Source organism: Pteronotus mesoamericanus, unplaced genomic scaffold (genome assembly GCF_021234165.1).
Source record: "Pteronotus mesoamericanus isolate MK-2021 breed Mesoamerican mustached bat unplaced genomic scaffold, CSHL_Meso_final contig_90, whole genome shotgun sequence".
Lineage (NCBI taxonomy): Eukaryota > Metazoa > Chordata > Mammalia > Chiroptera > Mormoopidae > Pteronotus > Pteronotus mesoamericanus.
In genome coordinates, this window is record NW_026555277.1 from 8560530 (window position 1) to 8576678 (window position 16149).

Sequence of the window (16149 nt, forward strand, 5' to 3'; positions counted from 1 at the left end):
TAACTGGACAGGGAGCCAGGAGAAGCAGGAAGGAAAACACAGGTGTCCCTTCCTTCCCCCAGCAACCTATTCCCACCCCCGCTCCATACATGCCACACTCTGGGGCCCCCTACCTGATCCTTGAGGGCCGATCCAGGCTAGGTCATAGATACAGATGGAGGGGCATCGTGCGGGGGGAGACAGACACCCTGAAAGCCGTGGTTGGGGCCTGTCACAGCCAGGGTGAGTTCCTGTTCCTGTGTTTCATTTGAAGGACTCTGCTGTCCTCCCTATGGCCTCGCGGGGGCGCTGCCAATCCCAGGCATAGTAGTACCTCTCCCTGGACTCTGTTATTGGTTCAAAAATAGGCAAATGACCCAAGTTGACCCAATCAGGGTCTTCCTCGGGACCTCTGCTGGGAAGGCCTTTCTTTTTCAGATGACCAGCTCTAAGAACGTAGGCATAGAGCTGCCACTTAGAGAAAATCTATCTGCAGGAGGAGAGAATGAGGATGGCATGAAAAGAGGCAGAGAGCCTGGCTGTGTAGCTCGGTGGGTTAGAGTATATATGCCAAGGTTGTGGGTTTGATTCTCAGTCAGGGCACATGTAAGAATCAACCAATAAATACATAAATAAGGGGAATAAAAAATTGATGTTTCTCTCTTTCTCTCTCTAAAAATCAATTTAAAAAAAGAAAAGAGAGGCAGAGATAGGCAGAAACAATAGATGTGGGGCTGGGAGAAAAGATTTGTCACATCTTTTGGGTCCCTGGGTTCAGCTGTGCCTGAATTCACTCTTACCTCTGGTCTTACCAGGTATAAGACTCATTAATTAATTTTCTTTGGACCAAGTTAGTCTGAGTTGGATATCTATTTGCAATCAGGGCCTGCCTAATACCAGCTCTCTCTCTCTTTCTCTCTCTCTATAAAACCAGCCTTCTATCCCCATCCTCACAGTAACTACCATTTATCAAGCATAAATTTGACAACTTATTGTGCGCTGTGCTGAGTGCTTCTCATAGTTCAAAAATATCCTTCCCACAAGTTTATGACACCATGGGATGGGTTACGATGGCTGCGCATCCTTTACCACTCTCCCACTGAGAGGCGGAGTCTAGCTCCCCTTCCCTTGAATTTTGGCTGGTTCTGTGACTCCTGTTGACCAACAGTGAGCAAGAGCAAAGCTGTGTAACTTCTAAGGCTGGAACTGAAGAAGAGACTGGCAGCTTCTCTCTCCCAGTTCAGCAAAGTCTATTTCAAAAGCCAGCCTGATGTAATAAGTCCATCCAACTACATTGAGGCCACCGTGCTGTGAGGAAGCCTGAGCTGGGCACGTGGAAAGGAGGAGGCCACTGGAGCAGCTCTGAGGCACTAGACACACATGGGTGAAGCCTCTTGGGCTGCGCAGTCTGGCCCAGCCACCAGGGGAGCCCAATGAACTGAATGGCCAATAGTTCTGCCATAAGGAGCAGAACCACCAAGCTGAGTTTTTGAGAAATTCCTGACCAGAAAGATTGTGAGAAGTAGTTATGTTGGGGTTGTTATGCAGCAATGGATAACTGAAATAGGATGCTATTCCCATTATATAGGTAAAGAAACTGAGACTCATATGATCTATACTGTAAACTTCTACATAGCAACACCAGCTTCAGACCTAAAGCTCTTGCTTTGCCCTACACACCTTGATGGGAGCATTTACAGCATTTGGACTATGAGCAAATTGGGGGCTTTGAATCCCAGCCATTTGGCTATGCATCCCCCGCTTCTCTCTGGAAGGAATATGGGGAACATGAGGTTTAGCTCTGGAGAACCCAGATCCTCAAACCCCTCCTCCTTTCCCTCCACACTCACCATCAGCTTCCTGAGAAAGAACTGGAAGGAAGGACATATAGTTGGGTGCCAGGAGAAACCTTGGGACAACTTTTCTTCATCTCCCTCTAAGTGTAATTAGAAATGCTGTTCTGAGCAGTCTTTTCAATGTTAATGGGGGTAAAGTTCGTTTCAATGTTAAGCCTGATGTTACCAAAAACGTATTTCATCACATTCTACAGTTCATAAAGTGCTTTAATCCTATGGGCTTGAGTAACCCTAAAAGTCTCCCCATGGGCCCCCCTCCTGGGGGTCACATACAGAAGGGCAGAGGAAGGTGTCATGCTCCCCGAGACTTTTGATGGGAGCTGAAGGAGAGCAGCGGCTTCTGTTCCGATCTCCCCAGACTCTCTCAAGAATCTGCTCCTTTAAAGAGGAGTTACTACGTCTTCCCTAGAGTGTAGGTCCAGGCCCTAGATGTGTGACAAGAGTGAGCAAGAAGAATGCCAAGGGGAGACTTGGCGCTCTTCGCTGTGGTTGCCAGGAGAGCCCAGTCCCATGGGCGGAGGCTAGGGACCCAGGGTGGGGAGCTCTGGATTGCCAGTTGTACCAAAACCATCTCCCTTTAGACACTCCTTCCAGAGCCTGGCCCCATATAAACCCGCAGGAGACCAGCCCCCCTCCCAAACTGTGCGCCCAGTCCTATTGGTTTAAATATCTTTATTGATACTAAACTTACCCACCCAACCCATGGCCAGCAGTTCTGAGGAGCCCCGCATCCAGAGGCCTAGAGAAGGGCTCTTTGGTTTCCATCTGGGGGTCAAGGAGAGAGAACTCTCGAGAGCGCATCGTCTCCACCAGAACTCTCTAAAGTGCCTCTGGGAGAGGAGGGTCCCTCCGATGCCCCGCGCCCTCCAGGGCGTGCGTGTATCTCCAGCCTCACCGCCTCAGTTTCCAGGGGCCGGGGAGATGGACCTTGGCAAGGGTCAGCTGGGCCTGGACAGCGCCACCTGCTGGAGCCCAGAGGTCACAAAGATACCGAGAGGCGGCTCTGCGCGCAGTTTGGAGAGCCGCGCGGCAGGTCAGAGGCAGAGGCTGAGCTCCTTGCGCACGAGGCATTGGTGGCACTGCACTACGCAGCACCAGTGAAAGCGGCACAGGCAGTTCTCCTCGAGCTGCACGCTCTCCTGGCGGTGCCCGCGACCACAGCACAGCAGGTCGCAGCCGCTGAGGTCCAGGGCACTGCTGTTGCAGGCGCGGCCCCGAGTGCCGGGAGAGCCTGTGCGCCGGTTGGGGGCGCAGAAGTCGGGCGAGTCGGCAACGTAGAGTAGGTCGGCCCCGCTAGGCGGCTTGAGGCTGCGGACGGCGGGCAGCAGAGCCTTGCCATCGTTAGTGCCCATGACACGTGAGGCGCCGTGGAAGCGCTCGAGCAGCTCCGCGCCCACCTCGCGGAACGGGGGCAGCTTCTGCCAGCAGGTGCGCAGAGCGCAGGAGCCCGACAGTCCGTGGCATTTGCACTCGGTGCGCGTATGGCTCCGTACAGCCTGCGAGGAGCAGAGGAGCGGTGCAGATGGAGATAGATATGGGGCACGGGGCGCGGAAAGGCCCAGAGGACAGACAGAATGTAAGAGATAGACAGAACGTAAGAGACGGGGTGCGGTCGGAAGAGAGGGAAAACCAGACCTCCTCCCCACAACCTCCAAAAAAAATTTTTTTTTACAAAATGGGCGAGGGCAAGGTGGAGAGGAGCAAATCAGGGAAGCGACAGCCCCAAGAAGAGGGGAAGACTGATACGAATGAAGGAGTAGGAACGACGGGGAACGTGGGACAGAATGTAACACAGAGATTCCAGAATCCAAAGCCAGGGAATGCGGAGAAAGTAGAATGGACAGCAGGAGTGAGATTCTCCCAGGAGGAGGGGCGGGGGGGGGAGGGGAGCGAGGGAGCTGTCGCACCTTCTTCCTCCTGCCAACCCTCACGGCCCCAGGCAGGGCTGAGTAGAGACACAGAGCCTGCTCGCTGGGCGTCTGTCTCCACCACCCCTCCCCAACCCTCTCCAACAGGTATGTGGGCCTGTCAGGACATCCTTCTCTGGGCCCCCTCTTACCACCCCCCCGCCCAATGCCTCGGGTCCAAACCCTAGAGGACACAGGGGGGTGGGGGTGGGTATGGGGGGTGTGCGCGCGCGCGCGCGTGTGCGTGCGCATGCCCCTGGAGCACCCCCGAACTGAGGCATTGGGCCCACTGTGGATGCGCTACTGAGAACTGGCACCCGGGAGTCCTGCCCTTTATTTGCTCTCTGTGTTTCAGAGTCACGGCCCCACTAGAGATTTATGGGTCAAATGACCCAGGGAGATCACCTCTGGAAGCTGAATCTAGGCTCTCTCCTTCCCCCTGGAAACATCCGACCCAGACAGCTTTATTGTCCCCAAACAGGAGCTCCTGTAGCCTCCTCATTGCAGAGAGAAAGGGAGAGGCTGCCAGGGTTCTAGCAGGGCCTGGTCTGGGGTTGCTGGGCAGCCAGTGGACAAGAGCGCAGGTTCTGCTACAGCTTTCCTGGCCTCTGCCTGACCCTCCCCCACCCCCACCCCCCAGGATCTCCTCTAGCCCTTCAGTCCTTTCCAAGCGCATTGCCCCTTGGGCCTGTTCTACCCCCTTGCAGGCTCCCTCACATCTGGCTCCCCTATCTCAAGGCCCCATAACTTTGCCCCAGCTTCTGTTCTTCCTTTCATCCCTAACCTTTGTCTCCATCCTCTGCCCCTGCCCTGGCAGCCACATCTCTACCCGCCCCAAGCTTTATCCACCTGGCCTGTCTCAGAAGTATGCCCTCTCTATCCATGGTCCCTGAGGCCCCAACCAAGTCCTCTTCCCTGGGTGACCTCTCCCTACCCGGTCCCAGGCCCTCTCAAGCCCCCCGAAGTGACTCATCTTCTAGGCTGGCCACCTCGCCTCCCACATGCCCGTCAAGGCCCCCAACCAACCTTCCCAAGTGGCCCGGCACTGCCATGCTGGCTCCCACGCGCATTAACATACTCTGCACGTACACACCCTCTCTCATGCCCTCCCTTCCTCACACACCTCCACACATATGCTCCTACACTCACCCGCACTCATACACGTGACTCTCCCACATCCCCTGACACACGCTCACGTGCACACACACTCTTACACATCCCTGCCCATACTCACCAGCCGGCCTGCCTCATTGTTGTGAAGCTGCACCAACGCTCGGATGTCCCCACTGCCCCGCTTGTGCCGCGCATCCATAAAGAGCCTGGACTTCTCATCTCCGAAGTCCACATCATCGCCGCAGCCTCCCCACTCCCAGGCTGCGCTGCCCTCTGGGGAGCCCACAAGACCAGGGGGCCCAAGGGTGCCTGGCAGGCCAGGGGGTCGCGGTGGGGCCCGCCTGCGGGGCGCCTGGCAGCCACACTGTAGCAGCTCGCCCATGGAGCAGGCCTGCGTGACTGCGTGGCTGGCGCCCGCAGCCGTGATGGCAAAGACGAAGGCAGTCTCCCGGATGTCTGTGGGGACAGGGAGTGGCAGTCAGCCACAGCACCAAAGCTGAGTCCTGGGGGTCTTGGCGGGCGGGGCAGTGGGGGGGGGTTGGGTGGGGCAGGGAGACAGGGTCAGGGCAGAGTGCCCAAAGGCCCATGGGAGAGGTGGGGCTTCGGCAGCCTCCCCAAACCTCCACCCTCTTCTCTGGGCACCCAGAGCCCTTCCGCAGACTGACCCTGCTGCAGGATGCGCCCAAAGGCCTTGCTGTGGCTGGAGCAGTTCCAGCGGCGGAAACGGAACTGGAACTGGCACTCTCGAACCCCGAGCCGGGCGCCCCGTGCTAGCTCGGCCACCACTTCCGGCTCCTCCTGGCACAATTCGGCCTGCCGCCCAGCCAGCCTCCGTGCCTTCCTGCAGATACTGGTGGGGTCCATGACCAAGGGGCTGCCCACCGCCCTGGGAAGCAAAACACAGCAGGTCAGGGATGCAACTCGAAGGGCTGAGGTGACAGAGAAGACGACCAGCCCCGCTCGGCCCACAGCCAGGAGCCCAGATATGCACCCCCTCCAGCCCACCGTCAACTAAGATTGAGATTCTCCTATCTGGTTCTCCGACCATTCCACCCATGTCTGTGTTTCTTCTTAACTAGATTCTAGACTGAAATTATTACAGAACAAGGATTCAGTCTTATCCCTCTGTGCACATCTTCATTAATAAATCCTTATACAATTTTGACTCAAGCTGAAGGCAGCTGGCACCGGGTAGGCCAAGACTAAAATTCAACAGGCCTCTCCCAAAAGGGAGAAGAGGAAGTAATTAAGAGAGGAAGATCAAGAAGCCTATCAAAGAAAATAAATTATGTATAGATACTAAAGCAAAAGAGCTTTAGAAAAAGATCTGGTCTTAGTGGACCACAAGCTGGATATGTCAGCTGAATGGCCCTGATGCTAGAAAGGCAGGGGATTCTATGGGATTTAGAAAGCCATCGGGTGGCTGGGGAACGAAGGCCCTGAGGGAAGTCGCACTCCCTCTGCTGCTCATGTTTCTCCTGTAAAATGGGAAGGATGAGCTTTGACCTCTAATGGGGGCCCTCTCACTCTGATGGCCTCTGGCCCCCTGAACTGGAGAGTGGGAGGAAGGAGCTGGAGACTGAGCCTCCGAAGCACTGTGAAGCCCGTGACAGTGACTCTTCTCCTGCTCCAGGAACTGTGGCCTTTCCAGGGCAGGATGGCAGCAAGCCAAGCCCTGTGCACTGGAGTGACAGAACCAATGGGCGAAGGGGGCACTGCCTGGGCAGGTAAACACCTCATGGGAAGGTCCACACATTTTCAGAAACCCCTCCCTGCCCAGCCTTCATTCTGACAAGAGAGCTCCCATTTGGTTTTCCAATACCAGGCCCCTGAAGGTTAACGGGACTGGGTGTTCACCCCCAGGTGGAAGGGCTTTCGTCTCCCTCCAATTGCTCTTATTGGAATGCTTAGCTGGGATCCCTGTCTTGTAGGAATGAGTGGGTGGAGCACTTGGGAGCTGAGGGTAATGTGAGACCACTCAGAAACCCTTCAGCAGAGGGCAGGAAAAGCCTCTGGGCGGCAAGAGAGAAGTAGTTCCAGAAGAGAGCAAATGGAGAGGAAAGCGGAGGTAGTCAGGTGACAAAGGTCAAGGTGGCCTCCTTTCAAATTAGCCATAGTGCCCGTCCACCCCCACTGTCCCTGTTTGCTCCCCAGGCACAGGCTCCCCAGGCATGTTTTGGCTCCACAACAATGCGATGTAACAGGTTTAAATAGCAGCAAGAAGAATTTAGGTCTTACGGTGCAACTTAACATTGGGGAGTGAGATGCTTGAAGAGGTGGTCGCAGGAAGGAGTATAAGTTTGGTCTTTAGGGTCTCCTACCGCCCACACGCACGCACAACACTCACACACACCTGTAGGTCATTGTCATCATCTCTATTCAAGTCGTCAGGGGTGGAGGGTGCTCTATTCAAGGTTGCCTTCTTAGTGGAGAGGCTTACAGTCCAGACCAGCGATACTCAACCCGTGTGCCACAAGAATTTTTAAAACATGCACTACCTGACTATTTACTCAGGAGCACTGACCTCTTCTCCCTTAGGCTGTCAAATCAAAGAACGAAAAGAGCCAGCACAACAATAGCAGTCCAGTGTGAATGAATCAAAATTATACCTGTTTTTGGTCAGATGGGCAAAAATATATTTTTATATAATATACTTATATACTTTGATAATATAGAACACATTCTGTGCTGCCGAATTTTAGTAGTTAGCTTATGTGTGCCAGGGGATGAAAAACGTTGAAAATCACCACCTCTTCCATGCTTAGGACCTGCCCATCACTGCATTCCAGCTGTGGCCTGGGAAGTTCCAACCCCAACCCTTTCCCAACCCTAGAGAAGTGATGGATGGAGCAGTGGGGAGTCGGCCAAGGGTAGGGCAGCCAAGCTGGCTCCCAGTGGCCCAGGGACCTTCAAGAGTGGATCTCTATCTCTCTATCTATCCATCTACCCCGCCCCCATCCACCTATTTCACCTCATTACAAAAAGAATTTGAGGCTGCTCCCAGCCTCAAATGGTGCCTGCATGGTCACACAGGGTCAGTAGGTAAAACAATAAACATCTTACGAGTTAGAACCGTCATTTTCTTTTGTCTCCTGGGCAGATTTTTAGGTGCTTAATCATATTTCCCCTCAATTTTTATGAAAACTTTGCATATGATGAATAATTGCTATAATACTACAATGAACACCATTTAATACCTGTTTTTGAGTGCATACATGAGCCCTGTAAGGAGAAGGCCCTCACTTGAGTTCAGCCCTTGTCCACGTGCCATTTCATGACAGCTAATTAGTTTCCACGAACACTTTATTTCTCCCACTGAATTCAGAGGCAGGAGAACAGACCCCCCCAGTTGTCCTGGTCCTCTCCTACCCTGGACTCCACATGTCCAGGACCCCACCTAGGAGTCTGGGGCTCGGCACACTCAACCCTCCCCACGCTACTGAGTTCCCCAGTCCCCTCCCCAACTCTGCCCTCTGCTAACTCCCTATTTTCCCAAGGTCGACTGGCCTTATCTTCCCAAGGTTACTCGGTCCCCATCCCTCTCCTCTCCCTCCTCCAGTCCTAGGAAAGCAGGAGAGGGAGGGGGCACAGAGGGAAGAAAGACAAAAATCTCTTGACCTTATCTGCTTCCCAGGGGCTAGAGATAGAGGACTCAGGAGATTCCTGGCTGCCTGGGAACTAGACTTGTTTACAAGCTGGTCAGAAGAAGGGATGGGCAGTAGTGGCGGCCAGAATCCCAAGGGACCAGTTTGCTCCCTGCCCTCCGGTCCTCACTCCCATCCTCAAGTCACATGAAAGGGAACTCCAGAAAATGAGAGGCAGGGGCGCATTGGGCAAAACACCGAGCCTCATTTCCATACCCTGGTCTCTGTCAGCTGAGCCATTCTGGGCAAGTCAGGTCCTTCTCTGCACTTCAGAAACGGGAGGGGTTAGCATGAAAAGCTCGAATACTCCCTCTAACTTTAACATTTGATTCCGCATCAAGAAATAACTCCCCTCATCTTCCCTCTTCCTTTACCCTCCTTCCTTCCCTTCTGCTTCCTTAGGGAGTGAATTCTGCAGTTGGTGCCTCTGAGTCAGCATTGTTCTGGGACCAGCCCATAGAAGCTGTGCCCACTTGGGAACATCTGCATGTTTCGGGGCTGGAGCGCAGTGGTGGTAATAAATATGTAATATAGAATATGTAAGGTCTGCGATCCTAATCAAGGAGACATTCCTGGGCATAAAAACAATGAGGCTAGCCCTAAAAGAAATCAGTATGCAGACAAGAAGGGACAAGCCTAGGGTTAGCCACTCTAACTGGCTTGGCCTGCGCCAAGATCTTCCTCCCAGGGAGCTTGGTGACAACAGGGGCTGTCCAGTTCCTACTGGCAACCTGTGTAGATCTCGCCCAGGAGGGCCCGGGTTCTAGCCTAATCTACCTGTGCTTTCCCAGATTCACAGGGTCGAAGAGAAAGCCAAAGATCATGTAGTCGAGCTCCACAGGTCTGACCTCCATGATACAGATGAACAGCGTGAGAAGGGAGGTGGCCAATGCTGGCCATTGCAACTTAGGTGAATACTTTAAAAATGTAAAGGGCTGGAGGGAACTGGCCACTGGAGGTATCAGAAAGCATCAGGTGGCTTCGCACGCCATCCTCCACACAGTCCTTACTCCTAGCGGCGTCGGCTAACTCTGCCGCCACCCCACATTATACCACTAAATTCCTGGACTCACAGCTGCCCCCTCCTCACCCCTAAGTCATCAGAATCTTACCCAGATTCTCTCCAAGCTCATCCAAGCTCCCACTTGCCCTAAGGCACCACCTCTGGGCCCCAGCCCTCACTGACCGCGCCTGCCAGCTACGTCATTCTACCTGTCACTCGTCGGGGGCTTACTTGTTATCCTGCCAATGGCATCATTACTTTGTCATGTTTTCTTGTCTCTCTCTCCAATTAGATAGGAAGCTCATTAAAGACAAAGATTTCACGAGGAAACATAATGTCAGTAGTCGGAGCACCCTCAGGGCTGTGGGGACCCAGCAGACATGGGTTTGGATCTGGGCTCTGCCATTTGCTTGTTCTATGATGTGGAGCAAATCTCTACTAGGTGAAGTTGGCCCTTAGTATTTGCTGAATGGATGATGAGACTTAACCTTCTGAGCCTGCCTCTGCAATTGTGAAAGGAAGCAAATAATAACACCTGCCTACTTCCCAGGTGACATATGAAGGAAACCTGCCGAAAGAGTGGGCTTCCACAAGTGCTTTTGTCTTCCCATTCACACCCTTATTCCTCTCTTGGCCTGCACAGTGCAGGAAAGATGGTAGGAGTGCAGGTGACATTTACAGATTCCTGAGAACTCTCTTTTCTCCAGCTTTCTGTTCTTACTCTCCAGCCTGGATCTGGGTGTCCCCTCGCCTATCAGCCCTGCCCATGGACCAGAGAACCCTGCAGGCCCCCTGCCCCCTTCCCCCCAGAGCGCTCCTGGGTGGACTATTGAGGCCGAATGGATCACAGACCCTTCTGATGCCCAGTGTCCTCAGAAAGGTCTCACAGCCAGCTCTCTATTTGCCCACATATACCACGCCCCCCCACCCCGGGGTCCCTCATCTGACCCTCACCTCCTGGAGCCGGCAGAGGGAGCCCTGAACCCTGGGGCTGTGGGTGGGGGCGGCACGGGGGTGGGGGAGGTGGGTGGTGGAGAAGGGGCAGAAAAATGTTGCCTGACTGCTGCGGAGGCGGCTGGGCCCGGGCCTGTGCCCGCCCGCCTGTCCTGTCCTGCTCTGTCTAACTCCCTAATTACTGCTCCCCCTCCCCCAGTCCCTACTCCCACCCCAACCACCACATCAAAGCCGGTGATGCCCCAGCGCCATTAACCCCTGCCTCCCCACCACCTACCCGCTCCGCCCCTCCCACACCCCCACCTCAGTTTGGTTCCCTCTGCGCTGTCCCGGACGCTGCCCTTTCTGCCTCCTCACACTTCCCTCCTCTCCACTCCCCTCTGGAGACGCAGGGGCTCTCCCTTCCCCATGGACTCCAGCAGACAAGAGGGCTTCCTATGGATCGGGGCTGTGGGAGGCCAAGGAGTAGACACGGTCATCTCCTGCAGGATCCCCTGAGGACAGTCTGCGCCTCCTGCTCTCCCATACGGAGGTGAGGTGCACCCATGTGAGGGTGGGGATGGGTGAGCAGAAAGGGCTTGTGGAAGGCCCTGCACCCCTTCCCTGACTGCCGCCCCCCCAGGGCACCCAGGATGAGATCCTCAGCAGGAGGCGGACTCCTGGTCCCAACACTCCGCTCCCTGCGTTCTGTGTGGCCTTGGGCTACCTCCTGTCCCTGGACTTGGCTGGATTTCTTACTGTAAGTGAGAAGATGGGACCAGATGATCTCTAAGCCCTGTATTGGTCTAATTTCTGGATTAAAGGGAGGGCTCCGTGCTGGAGGAACCAGCCAAAGAGGCGAGGTGGCAACTGGAAGAACCCTGCTAGCAACCTTTCCCACCCTCAGCTCCTCCTCGGGCAGCCCAGGGGCACCCGAGGTCTCCTCCCATCCCACTCCAGGCAGGAAGGAGGGCTCAGGCTAGAGGGCGCTCTGCCCAGTCCCCAGGGACCAGCTTCTCTGCTCCCAAGTGCCTCCTGCTCCGGCTGGCTGGGTGCCCTGCTGCCAGCCTGACCACAGCCTGGCTGCCTGCCCCGCCCTCGCCTCATCCCCTCTGCAGCTGCATTTCTTCATCAAAGTACACATTAGAATCCCCCTGGATGGGCCCCGGTGATCAAGCCTCTGGCTGACCTCCCCCCACCAAGTCCTGGCTTCTGATGAGAACCAGGCAGGAGGGGGCTGCACCCCCCAGGAAGTGTCGCAGTGCCAGGACTCTGGGGGGCTCAGGGCATGCTCTGGCCCAGACTGAGCCAGCCTCCTTTTGCCCCTGCCCTTTTCTGCTCACAGCCTCATTGTCTTCCTCCAGGGGAAGCTGCCAAGGCGGGAGGCCTGGCGGGTGGGGCTGGGTGACCACCCCACCCCCACCCCCACCCCACCCCGAGCTTGGCGGGGACCAGCAACAAGACTGCCCACAAAGGATGAGGGGCCCCAGATAAAGACTGGGTGGGAGAGTGTGGCCAGGCCTAGCCCGGGGTGGGGAGCACAGCTGGAAAACCTGGGTTTCAGGAAGCAGCCTGGTCTTTTCCCTGCCTCCCCGTGGGGCCAGAGATGAGGTTCTCCTGGGCCTGTGGTTTCTGTTTCTGTAAGGGAAGGGGAGGGTTTGAAAAGCAAGATGAGATGCGGGAAGGGAGTGAGACTGGGTGGTGTTTTTCCCAGGGGAAAGGGGGAGGGTAGTTTCTTTCTTAGAAAATATAAAACAGAAAGAGGAGAGAGGAAGAGAGAAAAAGGGAGATCGATCGGGCTATTCTGTGAAACTGAACTATTTTCTACATCCATTAATTGAAAGTATAAATAAAGATGGGTCAGACATTAAGAAGAGCTTTCCAGGGGCAGGGAGCAGGTAGAAGGGTGCCGGGGACTAGGAAAGCTATAGCCTCTCTCTCTCTCTGCCTCATTCTCAAGGTGGGATCTGTCAAGGCCAAGGCATTGGCTAGACAAGATGGTCCCAAGACAGCCTGGCCAATGTCCTGGAATCTGGGACTCAGCGGTTCACGAAGAGAGTGTTACTTACAGGTGCGAAAGAGACAGGCAGAGAGGCTGGGGGCAAAATTTAGAAAGCGTAAATTGCATTAGAGGCAGAAGCGGGGAAAAGGAAAGAAGTGAGAGGGAAACCTCTGTAACCTGGAGCCTCAGTCCCTGAGCCTATTCCAGGGCCTGGGCCACTCCTCTCCAGGACCCTCCTTTTCTAACCAGTCTGGCCCTGTCATCCAGAGTTCCTGGGGTCCTCTGTGCTCCCAGTCTGGCTGCCACCAGGATGTCAGAGTGGGCTGCAGCGGGCTGCCGCGGTCCAGCTGCTCTCTGGCCCACCACTGGAGCCCTGGCCCAGCCAGCATTCTCTGAGAAGTAGGGAGGAAAGGGCCAGCGAGGAGGTCCTAGGTGTCAGAGAACAGCCTGGAAGATCCTGGCCTGAAAAAGCTCCTAGTCAAAGTGAAACTGGGGGCAGGGGGGTGGGGATAAAGAGAGGTAGGAGCCTCAGGCCACCCAGGGGTGCTGGGTCAGGTCCACCAGCCCGGTCCTGATCTTGGAGGGCAATGATGGGGTGTGGTGGGGACAAGAGTATAAGCAAGCAGGGCCAAAGATCCTGAGAGAGGGAATCTGGGCTCAGACCAAAGGAATGAAGTATCAGAAACAGACAGCGGAGAGTGAGGGGGCTGAGGCGGTCGGGAGAGGCAGGTTCTCTCTGAGAAGCATCTGAGTGAGGCAGTCTCTGGACACCTTATCACCCCAGCCCCTCACTCTTCACCCTGCTCGCCCTGCAGCTGTGGCCATGAAGGCTTCTGTGTTCTCCCACACCTGCCCTCCTCACCTCCTCCCCCTCCTTGTTTCTCAGCTTCAGGGTCAGTCTCTAGGGGACCAGGTCTCCCTCCCTCTGGTTTGGCTCTCACCCAGCAGCCCCTCCTAAGCAAAGGAACCCCCACAGATACAAATCCCAAAAAGGTGAATCAAACAATTCAGCAACACCCCATAAAACTGTCCCTGGCACCTTTAGCCTCCAGGGCCCCAAAGGCCAAGGTTCTGTCTTCCAGGACCAGGGAAGAGACATGGGAGAGGATGTGGTTGTGGAAATGCAGTAACCGGCATAGTTGCTCAATGCATGGGGTGCGTTGGGAGCACAGAGAAGGCAAGGGAGGGAAGACAGAGGGACAGCTTAATGAAGGAAGTGTCATTTTAACTGGAAGCATGAGGACAACTTGGACAAATGGAGAGGGAAGGCAGAGAAGGTGACATTGTCAGGGAGAAACCCCTGTCCCCATACCTTGAGAAAGGGCAAAGTTAGGGAAGGTGTTTGGGAAGAAAGAGAGAGACCCTTTTGCAAAGTTTTGCTTGGGACCCTGGATTTTAAACAGAAATGAATCCCCCTTTACACCCATGAGGTCTCTGGACAGGAGAACCTGGAGTGTGAAGGGGGGAACTTACATTTAAGGAGTGTCTACCATTGTCAGATCATTTCGTAAATCATCCACCTAATGCTACTACCAAGCCTGCTAGATAGGGAAATTGTTTCTCTATTTTGCAGCTGAAATGTTGAGGGGGGTGGGGCGGGCAGCGGAAAAATGTGACTTGCCCAAGGTTACAAACTTTCCAAATGGAGAAGATGAGCTCTCAGGTCTGTTTTAAAGCTGCTACTGCATTATACGAAGCCAGGATCAAAGGATGCATGTTGCTTAGCCAGGACCTGGGCCGTCCTCGGTGTGCACCTCCCCGCCCCCAGCCCCACAACTGACACCTCCGGGGGACGCTCTCCCGCACCACGGAAGAGGGATCTTAGCCAGCAGCTCCCGGTGTGAACATCCTCCTCTCTGTCTCCCTAGAACAGCAATTGTCGACCGGTGTGCCCCAGGAAATTTTAAAACGTGCGATACCTGGCTATTTAGTCAGGCGCACTGACCTCTCTTCCCTTTGGTTGTCAGTGACAGCAGCCCAACACCATAGCCACCCAGTGTGAATGAAGCCAAATTATATCTACTTTTTGTCAGATTGGCAAAAAATATATTTTTTTGGTGTGTCACAGAATTTTGGTAATTAGTTTATGTGTGCCATGAGATGAAAAAGGCCGAAAAATCGCTGCCCTAGAAGAGACTGATCTGCCCGCTCCACCCCTCCTTCCAAATCCCCCGAGGTTGAGTCGGGGGGAGCGGAGTGTAGAAAATCCAGCCAATGACATGGCTATATGCAAATAAGAAAGACCCTGCCTTCTTAGGATTGGCTGGTGCATCAGCGATATCGTCCAAGTCCCTCCTCTCTAAACACCAAAGCTATTCCGGGACGGTCTTCCCTGCTCTGGAGACTAGGAAGGAAAAAAAGTCCGCGGGATCCAGATGTCCGAGCGGTCCCGATTGAGCGCCCACCTTCCCAGTCCCTACCCCAGTGCTCAAGGCTCCGAGTTCCTACAGCCTTGGCTGCCTAGGGTGTCTGTCTAGCTAGGGCCAGTTCCGGAAAGATGTCCTCATCCCTTGGCTGGCCAAGCCTCCCTCCCTTTCACCAGATCCTCCCCGGTTCCCAGTACCTTCTGAGCTGCACATTTACTTTATCCTGGTCCCGGTCCTTGGCACCTTGCAAGGTCCCGGCGCCTGAGTCCCTTTCCTCCTCCTCTTGGTTAGGGAAGGAGGAAATAGAGAAAGCCAAGGTCCAGACTCAGTTTCCCCTTTTCGTCCCTTTCTTGCCACTAACCGCCCACACTGAAGGAGCCCTGAGAGAAGTGGCTGGGTTGATGAGCAAAGTGGGGCGAGGAAGAGGCCGCCGTTTGACCCTACCTACCTGCCTATGGCTTCCTACTTTGTCCGCCTCCTTCCCCCAAATCCAGTCCACCTCCCCTAAATCCAGAGTCCTCCTCGCACTCTATTCTTCGGATCACTGACTACAGAGCTTCCCCCAGTGTCCCGGGTAGCTCTTTCCTCTTCACCCACCAATGGCGTGGTGACCTGGATTGAGCGCATAACCTGGGAGGGAGGTGGGGTGGAGGCCACGGGAGGAGGCAATACAATAGAATGGGGGGGGGGGGTAGGTTAGAGCCGCCGAAGTGGCAGTTCACAAGTGCCCCGGGTGGAGGCCGGCAGGAGAGCGGTACGCACCTCCCCCGCACCGCCCCAGCGCGCAGGTGGAGCCGGGAGGCAGCGGGACTGCGGTTCGAAGCAATCCGTCACGAGGTCCCCACCCTCGAGCGTCAGGAGCCGCGCCGGGACAGCCCGGTGCAGGACTCACCACCACAGTCCACCGACGTGCGCAGGACACAGGAGCAGCAGCAGCAGCAGCCCGAGGCGGGAGGGCGCCGGCGGCAGCATCGTAACCGCTCGAAGGCCCACCGGCGCGGGCAGGGGGCGAGGCTGCGGAGCCGGCCGGTGCGTGCAGGGGCCCGGGCTTCAGGGCGAGTGCGGCGGCGGCGGCGGCGGCCGGGAGGCAATGGCTCCGGTGGCAGCAAGAGGGCCCATCCCGGGCGAGAAGGGCGCGGCGGAGGCGGAGAGCGGACGGGGCAGCCAGCGCCTGTGTCTCCTGCCGAGCTCGCTCGGGAGAAGAAATCAGAGCCGGGGGCGGAGGTGGGAGGGGAGCGGGGCCCGGGCGGGGGCGGGGGGCAGGGAGGCTTGTTGGGGTGGCAGTTGCGACAGTCAGGCGGCGGGACTCTCGGGAGGTAGCCTTGAGCCCCGGGGCGGCAGGCGCG

At 55.7% G+C, this 16149-nt stretch overlaps 1 protein-coding gene across 1 annotated transcript; it reads right to left on the reverse strand.

Moving 5' to 3' along the window:
- Positions 1-2869: 2869 nt before the first annotated feature.
- Positions 2870-15775, reverse strand: WNT6 (Wnt family member 6). Its single transcript, XM_054586154.1, has 4 exons — positions 15696-15775; positions 5521-5741; positions 4977-5311; positions 2870-3331 (listed from the first exon to the last, which is right to left on the reverse strand). The coding sequence occupies exons 1-4, from the start codon at positions 15773-15775 to the stop codon at positions 2870-2872; spliced, it is 1098 nt and encodes a 365-aa protein (XP_054442129.1).
- Between the last annotated feature and the right edge of the window lie 374 nt (positions 15776-16149).